The sequence below is a fragment of the Poecilia formosa genome, unplaced genomic scaffold (assembly GCF_000485575.1).
Source record: "Poecilia formosa unplaced genomic scaffold, Poecilia_formosa-5.1.2 Scaffold106, whole genome shotgun sequence".
In the NCBI taxonomy this organism is placed as follows: Eukaryota; Metazoa; Chordata; class Actinopteri; order Cyprinodontiformes; family Poeciliidae; genus Poecilia; species Poecilia formosa.
Window position 1 is genome coordinate 1986031 of NW_006800045.1, and position 21434 is coordinate 2007464.

Consider the following 21434-nt stretch of genomic DNA (forward strand, 5'->3'; position numbering starts at 1 on the left):
CCACTGGGGGCAGGGGTGTAAAGAAAATGGATGGAAGTTTAATCTGCTGAAGTTTATAAAATCCTTTAAAACCTTTTCTCTGAATTAGATGTTTTGTTCTGAAATATGGACACAATGTCCTCCTGAACCATTGTGAGGCATTGTTGCTGCAGCTGGAACATGTGCAGAAACCGTTGGACCTCTTTCACCTCTCCTGCATGTCCAGATGGGACATTTTTCATCTAGCTTGGTTTTTATGGCCTGAAAATGGTTGAATATGAATCCACATCCAATACCTGTTATCGCCTTTTCATGGTCAGGATGAAATCTGCACCGCTCCTCCAAATGCTAGTAAAGACATGGTGGGGGGGGGAGGGGAATAGACCTGAATGTGCTCTCTTTAGCAACTGTGATCAGAAGCAATATTTTGCATGAAATCATCCAATTAAACAGACTCTGGATGAGATTATTTCAGGTAATTAACAGGAGAGGTTTGCAGGAAGTGGATTGACCTTATTTGGAATAAAGAAGCTCTTCTTCTCTGATTTCTGCAGTTAAAGTTGTGTAACAGCAGCAGAATTGGGAAACAACTCCGAACAAACAGCAGACTTCCCGCTATTGTCTCACCGATCACAACATCCTTCTTCTTCTGCCTCCTGTTTTCTTCTCTTCTGTTCTTTTGTCCCCCCTGCTGTTTATGTGATTATTTTCTCCTCTTCTTGTCGCCATGGCAGCAGACAGGAAGTTTGGTTCCTTGTTCATGTTGAGAGCGTGAAGAGAGTTGTTATCGATATGAGTCAGCTGCGATTATTACCTTAATAATAAAATGCTGTTTAAAACAGTACAGGATGAAGATTAGTCATTCTCAGGAGCATTACGGTAAATTTATTCTTTGTTTCCAGACGACGAAGGGAAATTCCAGAAACTCTGCATGAAAAACAAAGATATAATTGAAATATCTCCAATTTTCCAATTTGAGGGTTTAGCTTTAATACGACAAACTTCCAGAAGACAATGCGATGCAGAGATTTTTGTTTGTTTTTTGCATTAGTTGTTGCCTAAAATTGCAGATTTTGCAGCTCCTTTTTCAAACAGTTTAACATTTTTTTAGCTTTATTTTTGCCATTATATGGTCTTTTCACAAGACTTGAAATTGCTGCACATAACCTTCTGAAAAGGGATTTTAACATTGATAAATTAAAGTACAAACATTCTAAAATGTTTGCTATTTTACTTATTAAAATAGCACCCTATTAAAAGTAAAATAAAGTCAGGAGGAGTCGTCAAAGTGCAAAAGAACAATTCCTTTTTGTTCACTCAAGTTCACATTTTTTGAAACAAAACAGAAAAAGGCACATGTTACCATTGTCATATGCAGAAACACACAACTTCCAGTCAGAAGCAACCAATCAGAGCCATGCGGAGGATGTTAGCGGTGTAAATCATGCTCATGTATGCACTGCTCAATATGACCCAGTAATACTGTTTGTCCACAGTGGCCATGCTAACCAGCCTTAGCATTCATGGTAGGCTTTGCTGTGGTGAACCAGCTGCTGTGCAGCCACACATACGTGAGACTGATTGATGGCGCTAAGACTCGCCTCCTGGCTCTGATTGGTGGTTTTTAATTGGGAGCGTCAGATGGTTTGAGCACCACAGAGAGGAGGTCGAGGAGCTTTATTTTTTTAACAGGTTATCTCTCTCTTTCACTACATGAGAGATTTAACAGACATGTAGAAAACATATTTTATTAAAGTTACATGCTGCTTTGTGTTAATTGGTCAGATTTGTGGAAATGTTTTTAAAAAACTGTGCAAAATTTTTGAATGCTGATTGAATTTTGGATTAATAGTTTTAATTGGCGTATTGAGGAGATTTTTGGACCAATTAGGAGCTCCCTCATATTTACCAGCCAATGAGCTGAAGGGAGGCTGAGATTAGCCAATCAGACTTTAGGAAAAATAGTTTGGGTAACACTTTATTTGAAGGCATGTGCATAAGACTGACATGACACTGTCAAAAACATGACATAACACCTGTCATGAACATAAAGAAGTCTTTATGAATGTTTATGACAGTTGTCATGAAGTGTCATTCGGTAGATAAAGACACTTTTAATGCAAAGTTGCTCTAAAAGTTGCATTAAAAGTCCATTAAAAGTGCCAACTTTGCATGACTTTGTAAATAATGATGATTTAATGCAAAGTTGGCACTTTTAATTTAATGCAACTTTTAGAGCAACTTTCCATTAAGTCAAAATTTACCAATGACACTTCATGATAACTGTCAGAAACATTCATAAAGACTTCTTTATGTTCATGACAGGTGTTATGTCATGTTTTTGACAGTGTCATGTCAGTCTTATGCACACCCCTTCAAATAAAGTGTTACCATATTTTCTTTTTTCATTAAAACTGCCTGCTTTTCATGTTACAGCTCACACTTATGTCATGAACATTCAGTGATTAAATATAGATGAATTTAGCACAAATAAAACCTCCATAAATTTGCCAATTACAAGAAGATTTGGTTTAAATTAAGAAATCAAGGTGGTTTAAATCATATCTGTGTTTAAAATCCTGCTTCCTGTGTTTTGTGTTGCAGAAGAAGAGAAAGCAGACCAGCAGAGATGCAGACGCCCTCAGCCTCTGCAGTCTGGACATCAATGTGAGTTCATCTCCAGTAAACCTTTTGGTTCTGCAGCCTCTGTTAATGCTGAACCGTCGTTCTCAGCCCCAGAACCAATGAGATGTCTGAGAAACAACCGTTGACTTGAGAGGTCTGACCACTTCCTGAAAGAGCAGAGTGAATCGTTCACACCTTTGAAATGCAGGACGAAAATAGGAACGGCATCCGGTTTTCTTGTTGTAGTTGTTGTTGTGTGTTTGCTCCTGCTGCTCGGCTGCATAGTTGTGTAATAATGGAAAATAATGGAAACTGGAAACTAACTAGAAACAAAAGTAACAGCAAAGAAAGATTTAGCTCCAAGATTTATGGGGTATTCACACCGTAAACATTATCACACACACACACACACACGCACACGCACGCACGCACACACACACACACACACACACACACCCGCGTGTGCACACACACACACACACACACACACACCCGCGTGCGCACACACACACACGCACGCACATATATATGTTGGAATTTAAGTTTGGGATTTTTTTGCATAATTTTCCAGTCAATATTTAGGTCGTAAACCTAAAGATAAAACAAAATGTTGGCTCTATAAAAATTACAAAAAATTTGTTATAGTAGTCGTATGGCATTAGCGCCTCCAGTCGAGTTTTATTAGCAGGATTCAACTGGCTGTTTGGATTATAATCTAAAATTGGTTTTAAGTTATAATCTTATTCCCTCATCAAAAATAAAACAACAGTGTTACCTTAATTTTTTCAAGCATGTTTGACAAATCCTTTAATCTCCATGGCAACCAGTCAGCTGTGAAAAACTCATGGGTGGACCTAGATCTGCTCCTGCCCACTCAGCTCCTTCAGACTAGCCAACAGCAATTAGCAAACACCTGGTGGAACTGCTGATCTCATTAGAGGAGCTACTTCTCTGTGAAACGCTGGTAAGAACGTTGCTAATGGGCTAACAGAGGAGCCATGCTGTGATTACTTCCTGATGGCGGAGCTTCAGAAAGAGGAGGAGATTTAAAGAAACAGAGGCCCAATTTCAAGGCGTTAAATTAAAAAGTAAAACTTCTGAAGGTGACATAGCTACTTTATTGTGCTATAAAATGACACTATGTGCCTGGAAAACACATAATTACATAATACTGCCCCTTTAAATACTAAATGCTATTTGGAGCAACAGATAAATGTAATGTAATAATATAATAGTAAAATAATGTATTTTTTAAATGATGCTCAAGAGAAAAGACAGAACATTATGACCAGGCTGTACTTCATGTCGCGCCCCTCCTGCTGTGTTCTTGTCGGCGTGCCTTCCCGGGCGTTCCCCGTCTCAGCACAGGAAGTGGACCCGTCTCTGCTCGGCCCGGCACAGGAAGTGGACCGGGCTCAGCACGCTCCGGCGGGACAAACAGCCCAAACACGCCATCAGTCTTACTTTGTTCAGAGCAGATACGGGACCTGGAATAAGTTACAGCCCATTGTTTGAGTGCCACGGCGGAGTGAATCACACACAGAACCATTGTGTTCTGCAGGACACCGGGCGGTGATATCTGATTCTAAAGGTCAAAGGTCACGACAGGAGGGTCCATCCAGCACATCCATCCCTGCTGACAAATATGTAAAAACATACACAAGTGGTCACATCAGGAAAAAACACTTGTTGGTCTCATTTAGATTAATTACAAATGAAATAACAATCACCGAGTTTACAGTTCTGTGCAAAAGTTTTAAACCACTTATAATATTTTATGCCGTCTCTTTAAAGATTTACCTGTAAAGTAAAAAATGTAGAAGTTAAACATACTATAATTACAACATTATTATCATTAAAATATAAAGACTAAACTAAAACAAAGTACAGAAGAAATCACTTCATATTTTTAGTTATTTCTGACATTTTCTTTTGTGTTTTATTTATCCTTTTATTAATAATCAATTGTGTTGGATTTTAATTTGTGTTTTTAAATATTTAGCATTTAACTCCTGATTAACTTTTAAATTGTTTTTGCCTCATCTCTTAAGCAAAGCTAATAAAAAGGTCAATATTATAATATACCAACAACTACTACTAATAATAATATATTATTAATATGTGATATTACAATATAATAATATATACATGTCATTATGTAGATAATATAATTAGATTATATACATATAATACAATTATACAGGTATAATTTTATTATAGACATAATATATGTGTATATTATGCATAGTATATGCACATTATGTCTACATAATTCAATTTAGTTTTACAGCACCAAATAACAACACATTTCTTTTATTATTTTGTTTTATTTTATTATAAAGCAACAATTCACAACTACAAGTAATAGTAGTAGTAGTAGTAATAATAATAATAACAATAATAATAATAATAATAGAAATAAAATTTATAATTATAATTAATTTACTTTACTTGGATAGCACTAAATCAAAATTAGAACACATTATTATATTAATAATTACATTTAAGTCTATTTTTAAAACAATAATTCAAAGTTACAAATATCTATAATGATAAAACAATTTATTTTTATAGCACTGATTTATTTATGCTTATAACAATAATTTAATTCAGTTAAATTCAATTTGACTTTTTTTTTTAGTGCAAATTCAGAACAAATTGTGATCATAATGAGTTTTGTGTTTACTGTGAAGTTTCTGTTTGGATCCAGAGCCGCCATTGATTTCATGTCCTACTGGTTAATTGAATCCCTCAGGCCAACGTTATAGATGCTCAGCGATCGATGTTGTTCAGTGACCTAAGATCACACTGACAGAAGACATATTAAATAAAAGGCAGTGACACACTCTCATTTCCCTTCCAAACAGATTTTTATTGCACAGTTGTAAAGCTCAACATTTCAGTTGCTTCTTTCCAGCTGTTTGGTCGTAAAATCTGCAAGAACAAGGCGGGTCTGTCTGAAACGTCTGCAGACGAGTCGCTTTGTTTAGACAATAGAGCTGAGTTAGAGGTGGAGCTGCTGCTTTTGTTTAGTGACCATGAAGTGTCAGAGTTCGCTGTTGACTCCAATAATAGTCACAGTTTAACAGAATTTATTTCTTTTTAAAAAGCCTTCTAAGCAGTTCATTTTTTTATCCTAAGTTAACCTTTTCTGGACTCTCTCTTTATCCATTTATTTTTGTTTACTTGTAAATAGAGCATCAAGTTTTTCATCTATAACTAAACATGAGCGCTGCTTTGCAGTTTGGGAATTTCTTAAGAATCTCTGGTTTGATAATGTTGGGACCAAAATGTGGGATTAAGTTATGGAAATAAATGTAAAGTTAGGAAATGCTTCTGTCTACAAATGGAAAGCACCTCAAGTTCATGTTCTCACCAAATAACTAATAACGCCAACAACAAACATAGTTATCGATCTGGAAACTGCTGGACAAAAGCAGGACACAGTTTCGGCCGCCTACAGGCTCACATCCCTTTTAATGAGCAGACTGGGGTTTCCAGTACAACCAGTAGCTCCAGTACCAGCTCTACTATCAGCTCTAATGACTTGAGAATTGAGGTCATACTGACAAAAATACTGACATTAATAAATATATTTAAATAAAAGTTTATTTAGATGAATATTTATTTAGATAAATGTCTATTAATGTGGCATTCAGAGCTACAGTCGCCTATGTTGTCTGGCAATGGAAACCAGTATAAACCCTCAGTTGTAACTTATGGGGTGCCCTTTGTAACGCTAAATATTTAGCTGACAAACTAAACATTTAGATCAGAGCTAAATTGTAAATATTTATCTTGGAGCTAAATAGGTTAGCTTATTTTGAAACTAAATAATGTGTCAGCAAATGTAATATTCAGCTTGCTAACTCAATATTTAGCTTCAAAATAAATATTTAGCTAGCCAATTTAGGAGGTAGGCTAAGATCATAGCCTATTACCTAAATATTTTATCTGGAGCTAATTGAAAGATACATATTTAACTTGCTAACGAAATACTTAGTTTGCAAACAAAATGTTTAGATTGGAGCTATGTTGGGTTATTTACAGATTCTGAAAATGTGGATTTCAATGATGGAAGACATGGAAATCTAAAAAGCAGTAGTTCTTTAAAACAAGTGTGTGCTTTAGCAACATTTTCATGCTGTTTAGGAGTATGATAAAAGAGAAAAAGACTTGAGTTGCTTTGGCAGAAACAAAACTTTCCTTTTAGCCCGATGTAAATAATTGTTTTATTTTGGATGTTAGGATGCAGTTAGTCAGCGTGGGGCGCAGCGCTCCTCACAGCCTGGTCACTGTTATATCACACTCAGCAGCCGCAGGCCTGGCAGACGTAGATCGGTTTTCTGGTGGCATGTTATGTTTCTACTTGTGTTCTAAAAACAAAAGTTCAGCAACTCACTCAGAGAAACAAAAAAACATTCCTGCAGAAATTACTTTTTACAATTATATAAGTATTCCTGGCATTGCTTTCTTTCCACCAGCTTTTCTTGTGAGTGACCTGGTCTTAACCTACTTATTATTTTATTATTTTTAACACACTCCCTTGGTAAGCTAGCTGTACACAGCAAATTAAAGGTCATGCAGCATCTTGCAGACCACCACAGTTTGAGAAAGATTGCTTTAGGGTTAGTCTCTGGCTGTTTGTTGTTGACATCAACAACAGAATATGTTTATAAATGTTTCCACAGTTTGGACGAAAAAGAGCAAAATAAACAGTTAAACTTCATGTGGAGCAGAATGTTGCTAAATGCATTAGAAATTAGGAGGAAGAATAAGAATGGAAGGAAGGAAATCAGAGCTGAGTAAGTGGAGCAGAACCAGAGCGTCAGTGAGGGAGGGGCGACCCGTTGTCTCTGACAGGGGTTGGACAGAGGAGCAGACGACCTCAGGATTCACGGCGTGTTCGGACATTTTTCCTGGACGGTCTGAACAGAACAGACCTCCAGTTTTATTCTGTGAACTTTAAAGAGCTGCAGGATCAGTAGGAGCTTTTCCTGGGTCCTCAGATGTTCTGGGTTCCTTCGGCCTCTGGGTGATGATTCGGTGGCGCTTTAACGGTACCTGTTGAAGTCCGGGGTCATCAGCATGGTGGCAGGTCAGAGGCCCGGTTCTGTGCTGGGACACCTGCTGACCTCTGGGTTTTCCTCTCAGAACCACAACATGGGGAAACAGGAGGAGGTAAGACGTTCCTCCAGGCAACCTCTGTGGTGGAAATCACACAGAAATCCAAAGATATTTTCACTTTTTATTGTTAATTAAAGCTTCACACCAATGATAAACAACATATATTTATCTCTAGTTTACATTAGATCTGCTCACTGAGTGGCGTGTTGGTTTTATCCTGATCTGACCCAAAATCTAACAAACTTTATTTTCTAGTTTTTGTTTTTCTGTTCTCTAAATTATCAAATGTTTTGCTCTTTAAATACATCCTTTCAAATCTACTTCTATCATCTACTCACTGTAGTTTTCATCTATTTCCATGTTATTTAGCTCTAATTCATGCTATCTATGCTGCTCTTTTGTGTCTATTTTTTGTCTTTTTTAATTTGTCGAGATTATTTGTAAAGTATTTGAATTGGAAGAAAGTTTTCCTCCAAACATTTTAAGTAAGAAATTATTAATATATCTGTCTGATGGACCAGTGTCTATCCTCTCTTATAATCTGATCTGTTTCTTTCTTTCGTTTATTTATTCTAAATATTTTTAATATTTATGACCTTTTATATGTCTGTTTTTTTTCTAGTTTTTACCTGTCATCTCTTGTGTCTGTTGTTTGGATTAGAAATTAATAATTAAAGTTGTTTTTGGACATAATTTAAAACAAAAACATAGACTGGAAGAGCATATTTTATATTTCTATATTCCAGCAGGTCAGTTTACTGTCATCTATTGATTTACTGCGATCACGTCCAGGACAAACAACCTGCTGACAGGGAGCAAGCCGGCCGTCTGTGGAAAATGTTTATTGTTTTTCTTGTCAAAGAAAGCAGCAGATATGAGAATTGATTCACCTGAAAGCCTAATTTTGTGGTGCACCTCAAGGATCCATGTTTAGTCCACTCCCACTGTTTTTAAAGACACTATTATATCCATGTGTAAGTTTTATTCTAATAAGTTACAAAACGTTGAGATTATATAACTTGAACTTTACAGCAAAGACACAAAATATCGACAAGTATTTTTGGTCTAGTTTCTTACACTTAAAATAAGACAAAATTAACTTGCAAGTAACTTTTCAGCAAGAAACCGAAGCTTGTTTTAAGCTCTGATTTAACTAAGTGATTCAAAAGAGAAACCACATAAACTCAAAGTCAGATATTTCAATATCCATCTTAAATCATAAAAAGTGTTGGTACTGACTAAATGTTGCTGGATGATTAATTGCCTCAGTTGTTATCGCGATAAATGATAATATTGTTGCTATTAGACCATTTTCAAATAGTATACCAGTAATGCTAAGAACACATTCTCACAGATCGATAAACTTTAAATTCTATTGAACATTTAAACCTGGAACTGGAAGAGATTTTAAATATCCATGATAAATAAACAACAGAAATAACAAAATAAGCACTTTGGACAGAGGTTTGCAGTCACAGAGCATCTTTTAAATTCAGCCAAACAGCTGAACATCTTTGTCTTTTTCTGAGTCTTGCCTGTTTGCTGTGCAGGAATGCTGCTCAGGGCTGATTTCTCTTAAAGCGATGAAATCAGGAACTCTGACGGTTAATGGCGACGTTTTTCATTTTTCCTCCAGGAGTCGGGCACCAAGCGCAGCAAACCTGTTCCCAGGGTGGCGGCGCTGGTGAGCCTGCTGCCTCCGGTTAAAGCCACTTCGCTGAAGAGGATCGGCCAAACTCTGCAGGTAAACCGCCAGCAGATGTTCCCACTTTTCACTGAAAATGTTGCTGTAGCTTTCTGCTACAGAATAACAATAAATGTTTCTGAGCGATAAATTGTCCTGGAAGTTATTGTGATAAATAATATTTCAAATAATCTGTCAGTAGTGGTAAGAACCCATTCTCAAAGATCAATAAACTTTTAATTCTCATGTACATTTACCACTGGAACTGGACGACATTTTAAATATCCAGTCAAATAAAATGGATTGAAGGTGAAGTTGTGGGAAAACTGCCGACCCGCCAGAATCTGGGTTTCCTTTCTGGACTCACAAATAACTTCCTGCTTATTGTTTTATATCCATCCATCCATCCATAGTGGGGTCGGGAGGTGCTGCTGCCTGCCCAGCGAACGTTCCTGCCAGAGGCGGGGTCACCTGGGCAGGTCGTCAGTCTGTCGCAGGGCTTGTTTTATATTCATGTTGGAAATCTTTAACATGGTTAAAGAAATCTTTAACTGAACATGTTTAAAGTGCATTAAAAACTGATGACATAATTCTAATAAACATGAGTAATAAATACTGATAAACCTGAATAATGGCTGAGATTAAACCTTGAGTTCTTTCGTAATGGATTTTCTTAGACACGACTTTAAACAGAAAGATTTTTTTTTTTCATAAGCTTGACATCGAAGGGCAATCACTGTGTGGTTTTAGTATTGATTACTAATTTGGGATTACAGTGATGCTAATCTGGACTTTTATGTTGCTTTTGGATTAATGACTTCCTCCTTACTGAGTGGCCGTTCAGCCAGCAGGAAAAGTCAATTCCTGTAAGTCAGCAAATAGGGCAAATTTTTGTCAATCTAAACAAACTAAAACAGGGAAAGTTTAGTTTAAGTTAAAGTCAGGCAGAGAGAAGACTCAAATAATTTAAGATAAAAAATATATAACTTAATGTTTATTTAAAAGTTTCTGTGCCTGCAGCGCTCCGTCAGTTTCCGTAACGAGAGTCGAGCTTCAACTCTTCCAAATCCTCCGCCTCTTCCTCCTCCTTCCTCCTCTTCCTCGTCCACGATGACGACGCGTGTCGTTTCCGCGACCGTCTCCAGCCCTCCGTCCTGCATGACCATGACGCGGGTTTCCACGGCAACAGGCCCCGCCTCCAAGCGCCGCGACAGCAAGCTGTGGAGTGAGACGTTCGACATCCGAGTCGGAGCGACTCTGAGTCCAAAGGAGATAAAAAGACAAGAGGTTGTTTTTCTCTACTCAGAAATGATCATCAGATTTATGTTTTCACACTGCAAAAACACAACAGTATTTTTATAGTTTATTGTATAAATATCTTAGTTCACTTTAAATAAGAAAACTATCTTACAAGTAACTTTTCAGCAAAATATACAAGTTTGTTTTAAGTCAATAATTATTTAAAATTGATTTATTAAATATTAGTTCCTTTGGCAGATAATTTCACTGATAAAAAGTCATTTTCCATGTTTTAAGTGAAATAATCCGCCAGTGGAATATAAATATTAGGGATAATTAATTTAAAACAAGCCCCTATTTCAAGCTGAAAAGTTACTTGTAAATTAATTTAGTCTCATTTCAACTGAACTAAGATATTTGCTCTAGAAAGTAGACCTAAAATTCTTGGTAAGATTTTGTGTTTTTGCAGTGTAAGTGAATAATGTTCAGTCTCTTGTGATTTTTATTCAACATAACCGTCTTCCTACAGGCCATTTTTGAGTTGGCTCAAGGAGAACAGGACTTGGTGGAAGACCTAAAGTTGGCCAAAAAGGTAAACAGCAGCTTGGTTGTTGGTTGTTTTGCTGTCTTTCTGGTATTTACATTAATTAATTTGCAGGCGTACCACGACCCGATGCTGAAGCTGTCCATCATGACTGAGCAGGAACTGAACCAGATCTTCGGTACTCTGGACTCGCTCATACCTCTGCATGAAGGTGAGACCAGCTTTCTGATAAAGGCCAAATAAAACATTTAAACATTAATTTGACGTCAGTTCCTGTGGGGTGCCATTAGTAAATTTACGCAGTCAAAATTAGCAAAAAGTTGGAGTATTAAGTTGTAAGAAAGGAAAAAAATGGTGGTTCATTGATTAAAGTCATATTTTAACCATGTCATTCATTCAAATTCATTCATTTATAAATGGCAGAGTTTCCAACTCAATATTTAGCTTTCAGGCTAAATATTTAATTTACAATCTAAACATTTTGTTTTCAATTAGCAATTTTGCTTGCCAAGTAAATATTTGTCTTAAAGCTAAATATTTAGTTAACCAATTACATATTCAGCTTGAAACTATTTTGTTAGCAAGCAAAATATTTAATTTGTAAACTAAATATCTGGCTTGCTAACTAAATGTTTAGTTAGCCAGATACAAATTTATTAAAAATGTTTTAGTTAAAAAAACATAGTATTTATTTTTAAATTAAATATTTAACTTCCAAAATATGTAGCTTCAAACAAAAATATCTAGCTATCAAGATATTTAATTTGTAAGCTAAATATTTAGCTAGCTCAGAGCTGTATATTTAGATTGCTAACTAAGTATTTAGTTAGCAAGCTAAGTATTTAGTTTGTAAGCTAAACTCAAAGTTGTAGTTGCCAGTCGAACTAGAACTTTTTCATTTAAATTACAGAGGGTTTACTTAAAACAAGCTCGTATTTATTGCTGAAATGTTACTTTTCAGTTGGTTTTGTATTTTTTCAAGTGAAATAGGATATTTACACTTGAATTTAGACCAAAATTCTTTTTTTTTTTTAGACCAAAATTCTTTGGTAAGAGTTTGTGTTTTTGCAGTGTAGCAACAATTTCTGACTTTTCTCAGACTTGCTGAGTCGGCTACGAGACGCCAGAAAACCCGACGGAACCACAGAAAATGTCGGACACATCCTGACCGGCTGGGTGAGCGTTTCTCTGTCTCATCTTATCAGCGTTATAAGCTGGGCGGGATACCTCATGGCGATGTGCTGGTGTCCCTGCAGCTGCCGTGTCTCTCCTCCTATACGCCGTACTGCAGCAACCAGGTTCAGGCCAAGGTCCTGCTGGACCAGAAGAAGCAGGACCGGCGGGTCCAGGACTTCTTGCAGCGCTGCCTGCAGTCTCCGTTCAGCAGGAAGTTGGACCTGTGGAACTTCCTGGACATCCCTCGCAGCCGGCTGGTGAAGTACCCGCTGCTGCTCAGAGAGATCCTGAAGCACACACCCAACGACCACCTGGACCGGCAGCACCTGGAGGAAGCGGTGAGGAAACCCAACCCTGATGACTGCTGGTTGCACTTGTTTAGACTGAACGCAAACATTTTGCTAGTTTTTCCTTACAATTTTTTTACTTTTCAAACTCAGAAATTTCAGAGATTTTTTGTAGAATTTTTTTTAAATCAAGCTGGCTTTGATTTTGTACTTTTGCGGAAATTTACTCTTAATTTTTTTTCCCTCGATCTACACCGGTCCTAACATGGCGTCCTGAAAACACCACTTTCAGTTTGTTCCGTTAAGAGTTTCAGGTGCTACATGTAGCATTGATTTTAGACTCACTTTTAAGTGTGTGTTTTGTAAAAAAAAACACATTTCCACCACAGCTTACTGCTGCGGCCATATTGAAACGTGAAGTCAGCCTTAAAAGTTTAAACTAAAGGTATTCTGAGTTCCTCCCAGTTTGATTAACTTTGATTTTTCCGACCCGGAAGTCATAATTTCCCAGTTTTGTTTGCAATCTGAAGGCAGCATAATTAGCTCGTCTCTGGCCCAACAGATGCTGATGGTGCAGAGCGTGGTGGCGGACATCAACAGGCGGACCGGAGAGTCGGAGTGTCAGCACTATAAGGACCGTCTGCTTTACTCAGATGAAGGACGGCGGCACGAACTGATCGACCGATCCAAGACGCTCAGCTGCCACGGAGAGCTGAAGAACAACAGAGGAATCGTTAGTGTCTCTCCAGAGTTATTCTCATCCACTTTTATTGTTTTGATAGTTTCTCACCAAACTTTCATCATTTTTATGTGGTTTTGCAGAAGCTCCACGTGTTTCTGTTCCAGGACATTTTGGTGATCACCCGGTCGGTTTCGCTGAACAGCCAGCCGGTTAGCTACCAGCTCTGCCGCCAGCCAATCCCCATCCGCCAGCTGGACCTGGAGGACGTATCGGACGGCGAGATGAGAGTGGGCGGGTCCATCAGAGGGGCCTTCAGCAACAACGAGCGCAGTCAGTGACAAAAGTTACAGCGATTAGCTTCAGGCTGAAAAGAGAAATAAGACAAAATGAAATTAAAAGTAACTTTTGATCAAGAAATGGAAGCTTGTTTAAATCAACAATTCTTCAATACTGATGAAAAATGCTAGTTCCACTGGCAGATTATTTCACAATCAACAGGCACTGCCACGTTACCAAGCAAAGCCAGTCCAGCCCAGCCCGTTACCTAGCAACCCCAGTCCAGCCCAGCCTGTTACCTAGCAACCCAGTTCTAGATCCACTGGCTGATTATTTCACTTCTAATATTTTTCCATATTAGATAAGTGAAATAATCTTCCAGTAGAACCTGAACTTTATTTAAAATAAATATTAAGGTATTACTCCTGACCCCACTAAGGGACAAGGGTGTATAGAAAATGGATGGATGAATGGATTAAGAAATTATTGACTTAAAACAAGCTTCTACGTCTTGCTGAAAAATTACTTCTAAGTCATTTTCCCCCTTAATTCAAATGTACTAAGATGTTTGCACTTGAAACTAGACCATAAACAATTGGTAAGATTTTGTGTTTTTACAGTGTGGTCACTGGATTCACTGCAAAAATTTGTATTTTGTTCTAGTTTCTAGCGAATACATCTTTCTACAAATGAAATAAGACAAAACTAACTTATAAGTAACTTTTCAGCTCAATATCAGAGCTTGCTTTAAATAAATAATTCCTTAATATTGATTTTTTTAAAGTACTAGTTCCAATGGCAGATTATTTCACTTGTAACATTTTTTGCATGTTATAAGTTAAATAATCTGCCAGTGGAGCTAGCACTTTTTAATGATTTTTCAACAATTATTGTCTTAAACATCTCCTATTTCTTGCTGAAAAGTTACTTGTAAGTTAGTTTTGTCTCATTTCAAGTGTTATAAAATATTTGCACTATTAACTAAACAAACACATGGTAATATTTTGTGTTTTTGCAGTGTAGTTCTCCAAATTTGTATGTTTTTTTAGCTAAAGAGCCACAGTTACACTCCTGTTCTAGAGTGTTGGATGATTTTTTTCCCCCAGATATTTTAAAAATAATTTATCATTAAAACTAACTTTCTTCTCCTCTCAGCCAAGAACTTCTTCCGGGTTTCGTGCCGGTCAGGAAGCCAGCTGCAGACGCACTGCTTCCAGGCGAGCGACGCCTTCAACAAGCAGCAGTGGATCAATTGCATCCGGCAGGCCAAGGAGGCGGCGGGAGAGCAGACTCCTCAGACGGAACAGCGTACAGAACCAGAACCAGGAGAACCGACCGATTCGAGCGAAGATTCAGGAATCAAAAACAAAACTTTGGCAAAGACAGAAGATGTGAATCTGGAAGATGTTGGTTTATTCTCAGAGAGCATGATGACCGACAATGATGGGATGTCATCAGTAGAACCAGAGATGGACGGTGAGAGGGAGTCGACACCAGAACCAGAACCACCTGCAGACTGCTGGATGGACCAGGAAGTAGAGAGTACAGGTGGGAAGGACGCTCTGAACGCAAAGGAAGAGGAGGAGGAGGAAGTCGGCACCGACGCCGGAGACAACGAGGAAATGATCTGCAGATGCTGACGGAAAATAAACTGAACTGAATTCAACCAAATAAAGAATCAGTTCAGATACTCAACAAAATGTTGGTTCTGATGGTTAGGAAATTTGTGACCTTCCAACCACAAACTGGGTGTTTTTTATTGAAGTTCTCTTACACGGCAAAAACACAAAATCTTACCAAGTATTTAAGGTCTAGTATCTAATGCAAACATCTTAGTACATTTGAATTAAGATAAAACTAACTTAGAAGGAACTTTCCAGCAAGATATAGGAGCTTGTTTTAAGCCAATAGTTCTTTAACATTTATTTTAAAAACAAACTAAATCCACTGGATTTTTTTACTCTTATAACATTTTTCCAAAGTTATAGGTGAAATAATCTGCCAGTTGAACTAGACTTCTTTATTAATATTCAAGAATGATTGACGTTTCTCAGTTTCTTGTGGCAAATTTTTGTCTTTACAAACTCTGAAATTTCCTTGCTCTTTTCTAGAAATTTTCTGAGGTCTTGTATCTTCTTGCAAATTTTTATTTTAAAAATGTGCTAGATTATTTCAGTCATGACAAGACATGTTCAACATAGTGAAATAATCTGCCAGTGGAACCAGAATTTGGTTGCTAGGTAACGGGCCTTAGTTTGGCTGTGGTTGCTAGGTAACGGCACAGGCCCGTTAACTTGAAATAATCTGGCAGTGGAACTAGAACATTTTCACCAATATTTAAGAATTACTGATTTAAGCAAGCTCCTATATCTTAAAGTTACTTGTAATTTAGTTTTGACTTATTTCAAATGTACTAAGATATTTGCAGCAACAACTAGAGCAAAAATACTTGTAATATTTTGTGTTTTTGCAGTGTATCTTCAAGTTCCAGTGTTAAGTTCTTTAGAAAATTATGCCATTATCAATGCTTGTCAATATTTGAAAATTGTGACAAAACAAAATTATCATTTATTGCAATAATTTATCATCCAGTAAAATGTATCTAATTTTAACTAGATTCTAGTGAAAAACCTAAAATTTTATGTTTCTGAAGCGAATAAAATAATCCGATAATTTGGCTTTGTTTGCTGCAGTAGCTCATTTAGCCACTGTGACAGATGGTGGCGCTATGTTCATTGTTCCAACAATTCTCACTGTAAAAAATGGGTTTATTTTATGCTGAGCATTCAGCTTTACTTTCATGTTTGGAAAAAGAAGCTTCATACCGTTTTATCCAGATGGGTTTTAAATGCTGTTTTATAAACATTTTAACGTTTGTCTCAGCTGAACTGAAACTGGGAGCTGACCCAGTTTCAGTGGAAATGGAGAGGAACCCATTTAGCAGCAGAACCATTAATCTTTTAGAGCATTTTCAGTTTTAAAATCAGAACCAAGAGTTATCGGTTTATGTTTCGGTATAAATCTCAAACAGATCCCAGTTGGTTTATGTGCAGAGAGAAAGCTGTTGTACATGTATTGTACATAAAGACTGTATATAAGAAATATGTCCATATGAATGCCTGAATCATTGTTTATTAATGTGCAACTCATAATTCAGGAATGTCAATTGAGCCAAATGTGTCCTAGTATTATTATAACTGATTGCACATCTCAGAAGCACTGAAAGGAAACCATCCCCTTTATTCTGCTGCATCCAAAAAAAGAACACAAGGCATTCAGGAACATCTTTGTTTAATCAAAGACTCAATAAATTTTCAAAGTGTCTAAATGATTTTGTGTACAAATTGAATGCAATTTATAAACGAGTGCAAATAAGAGCTGCAAACATTTTCCCTGCAACAAATAAACCAGATTTATGGAAATGTTCATGCTACAATCATATATCATGAAAGCAGGGGGCAATTCTGACTTTATGTAGGAAATAACTTCAAGGACAAAACAAAAATATTAATCAGAAAATTAATAAATAAAATCTGAAAAAAGTTAGACATCTGAAAACACTTAAATCTGGAAAAAAAAAGAGAAATCTGAGAATAAAGTTAGAAACATAAAAGTTAGAAATTATAGAATAAGTCAGAAACAAAATAAAAAAAGTCACAGATCTTAACCCACTGACCCCCTGAAATTAAGGGTAAAAAGTCATATCTGAAGAAAATTCTGAAATCTGAGAAAAATGATCAAAATACTAAAAACAAAAAATCTGAAATATGAAAAAAGAATTAGAAATCTAAAAGTCAGAAATCAGAAAGTAGTAAAAAATCTGAAAAAATAAAAATAACTAGGAACAAAACAAATCTGAGAATAATAAAAAAAAAAATCAGAATTAAGTTTTTTCTGTGGTCCTAATCTTCTTCCAGATTACACATTACAACATGTACCAAATGTTTTTATGTTGGCCCAGAACCCACAAAGTTCTGGTAGTTATTCTAGAATTACGGGCAAGGCCTCCGGTTTGAAGTGTCTCTTCGCCGCCTCGGCGCTGTAGTTGCTGGGCGGCGGTCTGTCAGAGTCGGGTCCAAAGCGCAGCCGCTGGTGATATGTGGCGTTGTTCTTCCGAGAGGAATCCAGTCTGCTTTGAAGAGTCGTGCAAAGGTCGCTGAGTTCCTTGCTACGAAACGAGGGACGACGCACAATCCATCCAAACGTGCCGTCCAACTCGCCGTCCTCCTCGTCAGACATCAGCTCCGTCGTGACGCCACGCCAGAGCTCCAGCTCCTCCGCTTTCAGCACGCTCTGCCTGGCCAACAGTAACTGTAACAGACAGAAGATCAGGTTTCATCGAAATATCTGACATGTACGGGGGAACATTAGGGACAATGTAAGAAACTTCCAAATTTCCTTTTGGGAAAAACGTCAGAATCTTCTCATTTTAGTAACCCTAACTCTCTTCCATAATTCTTAGATTAACATCCACAAAAAAAAGTCTGAATTTTTGTCAGAGGCCCTAATCTTCCTTTGTACTTCTGATATTTATGTCCAAATTTACTAAGAAAAATAATCCAAATTATGTCTCTTTTTTGACCCCAATTGTCTTCCATACTCCTCTGATCAACTTCCTTTTTTTTTTTTTTACATTCTTGGAGGTCATTTTGTTTCAGTTTCTTCTGAGAGTAACATCAAAATTTCTGAGAATTCTGGGGAGTTTTTTTTCCCAGTGGTCCTACTTTTCTTCCATAGATTGGTCACAAATTGCTAAAATTCAATAAAATTTGTGGAACTTACTCTCTTCCTTCTTGCCCGACTCTTGGAGGAGTTCTTCTGTGAAGCGGCCTTGTGTGCAAGGTGTGGCTGCTGGTACCTAAAGTTTCTTCTTATTGTCTCAAAATAAGTCTTGCAAGAAGCTGGAATGAAAGTAAGTATGTGTCAAAATTGCATAGAGAGAAACATATCAATATCAAAGTGAATTCCTTACAAATGAGGACGCCGCTCTCCACTCGCTGAAAATCCGGATATGCCCTCAGGGATTGGACTAGGCTTGTGGTAACTGCATGGTTGTGCGCAGAGCTCATTCTGTGAAAACGAGAGATGTGAGTATTTCAAGAGTTTGCGACATTAAATGTGAACAAAAAGGAATAAAATCTCACCCCTGTTGGGGCTCGTAACGACTGTTGTTCGTTTCCGCATTGTGAAGACGGCGAACCGCTTCCTGTAAAAACAAAGATGAGTCTGATTAGTATTAGCCTGCTATGCTATCTGCTGCATGCGGAGTTTCCTGACTATTATTGATAAACGATTGCTTCCTGAAGGCATGGTCTGTGTTTAGCTTTTAAATTTTACCCAACTGCTAATGTTTGCCCGTGATGTAATGCACCAGGTAAACGCCAGGAAGCTTACTGTAAATTACTTGCACTGTCAACAACTGTCCTCCACTGCCAAGAGAGAAGGGCAGATCCAAATGAGACTGCTGTTAATGTTAATTAACTATGTGGACATAGACTGAACAACTTCGTTCACTTCATCAGCTGCCATTGCTAAAAGTACAGACAGACTAGAATTCTGAAACGGTGNCAACTTCGTTCACTTCATCAGCTGCCATTGCTAAAAGTACAGACAGACTAGAATTCTGAAACGGTGTAGAAAATCCACGTTATCGTTCTCAACTTCTCCTTCTGTCCGCTGATTGGCCCGGTTAAAATAAAATTACCAGAGACAATCCAAGGGAAAGGAAGAAAGGCCAGACTGTGCTGAGAGCCGTAATTATTTTCAAGCATGGCACTAGCTAGTTTAGATTATCATGCAAACATGATTAATTCAGACTATCTCTGCCACATAAAAACGTGTGAATCTAGAAAGCTACAAAAACCGTAATTTCATCATATGTTGAGGCTACACAAGGCAGCCTCTTTGACAAAAAGGATGTTTATGGTATAAATAAGTACATCTTTTAAATATTTTGTAATTTACACTGCATTTTAAAATGATATCAACTTATGTTTACATCATTTTAAAATTCAGCAGTGAAGTATGTAAAGTACAACTAAAATGGCTTAATTTAATTCAAATAAATAGAGTGTACTCTAGCTAGTACAATAACCAAATGTGATGAAAAATAGCATAATAAATTATAGTGTTTCTCATGAACACGTGATATATGGTCTTGTACAGCCCGATAACACATTTAGGGTGTATTCAGACCGGATAGTCCGGTAGACTCGGATCGATTGGGGACTAAAATTGCAACATTTGTTACATTTTCAGAACTCTAGTTCGCATTCACACCCACTGTGTCAAACGACTAACTGAAAAACCTGTTCCCCCCGTCGCCTGTGGGGGCGCTGCACTAAGAACTACTGAAGGAATCGACACAAAACCTCTGAAGAAGCCCAGCGCAACTTCCATCTTCACAAAAAGTAAACAAAAACGGAACAGTGTTAGATTTTAGCGGTTGTAGGATTTCTTCATTGATGTACTTTACTGGTTTGGACCTGGCCCGTTAGCCGCTAACGCTAACGACGCTCCTGCAGGCGCAGTTACTGTCCACTAAACCAGGCTGTTCCAGTGCGGGATGAGCAGGAATCACAAAAATGATCACAGCGCCTTTATTTCTTACCCGATTTCTATAAACATGGCTTAAATTAAAACTGAGAAAATTGCTGATGTTTGTAAGTATTCTCCCTTGATATAAATCTATAGACAGTTTGGTTTCTATCAAAATGCAAGAGAGGACTAAGGAAATTCCTCCATCCTATTTGATGATTATGTTAATCTCATAAGAGAAGCGATTTTAAAAATAGACTTTTCTTTTGTCCGTGATGTGTCCACCAGAGGGCGCATTAACAGCAGCTACCTACTAGCCAACAGTCCGGTGAGTCCAACACAATTTTCTACATGCGTTTGTGAAACTGAATCGAGGCTTGATTCAGCCAGGTTATCCGGAAAATCCCGGTTTAATCCGCTATCTTGCTATCCTGGTTTTGTGAAACAGACTCTCTGGACTCCCTCACTGTGCAACAATAAACAGCATTTGTTTATTATCATTCTGTATTCAACACACGTGTTCGCCGCTCACCGCTAGTTTGGCATTGTTGCACCGTCTTTTCCTCGGGTGGGTTTCCGCCGGCCCGGGCTCGCTTTGCCGTTTCTCCTCCAGGCCAGAGATCCGTTGTTCCAGGGAAACAAACCTGTCATCCATGGAATCAAGTTTCTGATAAAGGCTTTCGGAAAACTGGGTTATCTGGCGAGACAACCCGCTGATCGCGGATAAAACCGTATCGATGTCTGCCGGTGAATTCTCCACATCTGACCCAGCGCCGTTGGAGTCTCCATTCCGAGATCCATCGCTGCAGTAAAGCCGGTTTTGCTCAAAATACTCCGACTGACAGAGGTCCTGTTGGCAGTCTTCACAAAGGTGGCGTGGTCTTTTCTCGGAGACTTCCATCTTTATCGGGTTAAGGTTTAATATGAGTGGGAACCGTTTTAAAAGTAGAACTGGAGGTGGTGGATTGCAAATACCTGAATAATAATGAACCAGAGGACCAATGGGAAGAAAGGCACCTATTTATGGCAGGCAGATTTAGCATAAAATCGGTTCTGCTAAATATCTCGATATCTAAAAATGGGATTTGAATAGAAACAGCTACATTTCTATTATTCTGAATGGTAATTTAAGATATATCCATTTACATCATGATTAGCTAATTAGAACAATTCGAGATATCTTAAATTGCTTTATGGATTCATCATCTCAACAGTCACAAATTTATAATTATGGCAAGCAGGTTTAAGATAACCTCAGTTCCAACACACTTAACTAAT

The 21434-nt window shown here is 37.6% G+C and overlaps 2 protein-coding genes across 6 annotated transcripts in view; one reads left to right on the forward strand and one right to left on the reverse strand.

Moving 5' to 3' along the window:
- Positions 1-15362, forward strand: part of arhgef3 (Rho guanine nucleotide exchange factor (GEF) 3) — an 18637-nt gene extending 3275 nt beyond the window's left edge. The window contains exons 2-11 of one of the 5 annotated variants that reach the window (XM_016675127.1): positions 2587-2646; positions 9368-9475; positions 10421-10702; positions 11184-11246; positions 11313-11409; positions 12298-12374; positions 12455-12712; positions 13224-13394; positions 13484-13673; positions 14775-15362. In XM_016675127.1, the coding sequence (XP_016530613.1) occupies positions 2587-2646; positions 9368-9475; positions 10421-10702; positions 11184-11246; positions 11313-11409; positions 12298-12374; positions 12455-12712; positions 13224-13394; positions 13484-13673; positions 14775-15259 (1791 nt within the window). In that variant the 3' untranslated portion in view covers positions 15260-15362. Of the gene's footprint in view, positions 1-2583; positions 2647-6841; positions 7786-9367; positions 9476-10420; positions 10703-11183; positions 11247-11312; positions 11410-12297; positions 12375-12454; positions 12713-13223; positions 13395-13483; positions 13674-14774 lie in introns of those variants that run through there. The other 4 variants (XM_007559720.2, XM_007559721.2, XM_016675128.1 and 1 more) reach the window with 4 other exon arrangements.
- Positions 15363-17486: 2124 nt separating this feature from the next.
- On the reverse strand, positions 17487-21177 carry LOC103143261 (uncharacterized protein C14orf93 homolog). The gene is made up of 5 exons (XM_007559722.2): positions 20689-21177; positions 18764-18825; positions 18592-18689; positions 18402-18520; positions 17487-17930 (listed from the first exon to the last, which is right to left on the reverse strand). The coding sequence occupies exons 1-5, from the start codon at positions 21055-21057 to the stop codon at positions 17601-17603; spliced, it is 978 nt and encodes a 325-aa protein (XP_007559784.1). The 5' UTR covers positions 21058-21177; the 3' UTR covers positions 17487-17600.
- Between the last annotated feature and the right edge of the window lie 257 nt (positions 21178-21434).

Excerpts from the sequence above, each read along its gene's own strand:
- LOC103143261 (XM_007559722.2), bottom strand. The coding sequence starts at position 21,057 with ATGGAAGTCTCCGAGAAAAGACCACGCCACCTTTGTGAAGACTGCCAA. Across the intron at positions 18,690-18,763 it reads CGTTACGAGCCCCAACAGGG|AATGAGCTCTGCGCACAACC; the intron begins GTGAGATTTTAT and ends TCGTTTTCACAG. Across the intron at positions 18,521-18,591 it reads GGAGAGCGGCGTCCTCATTT|CTTCTTGCAAGACTTATTTT; the intron begins GTAAGGAATTCA and ends CTTTCATTCCAG.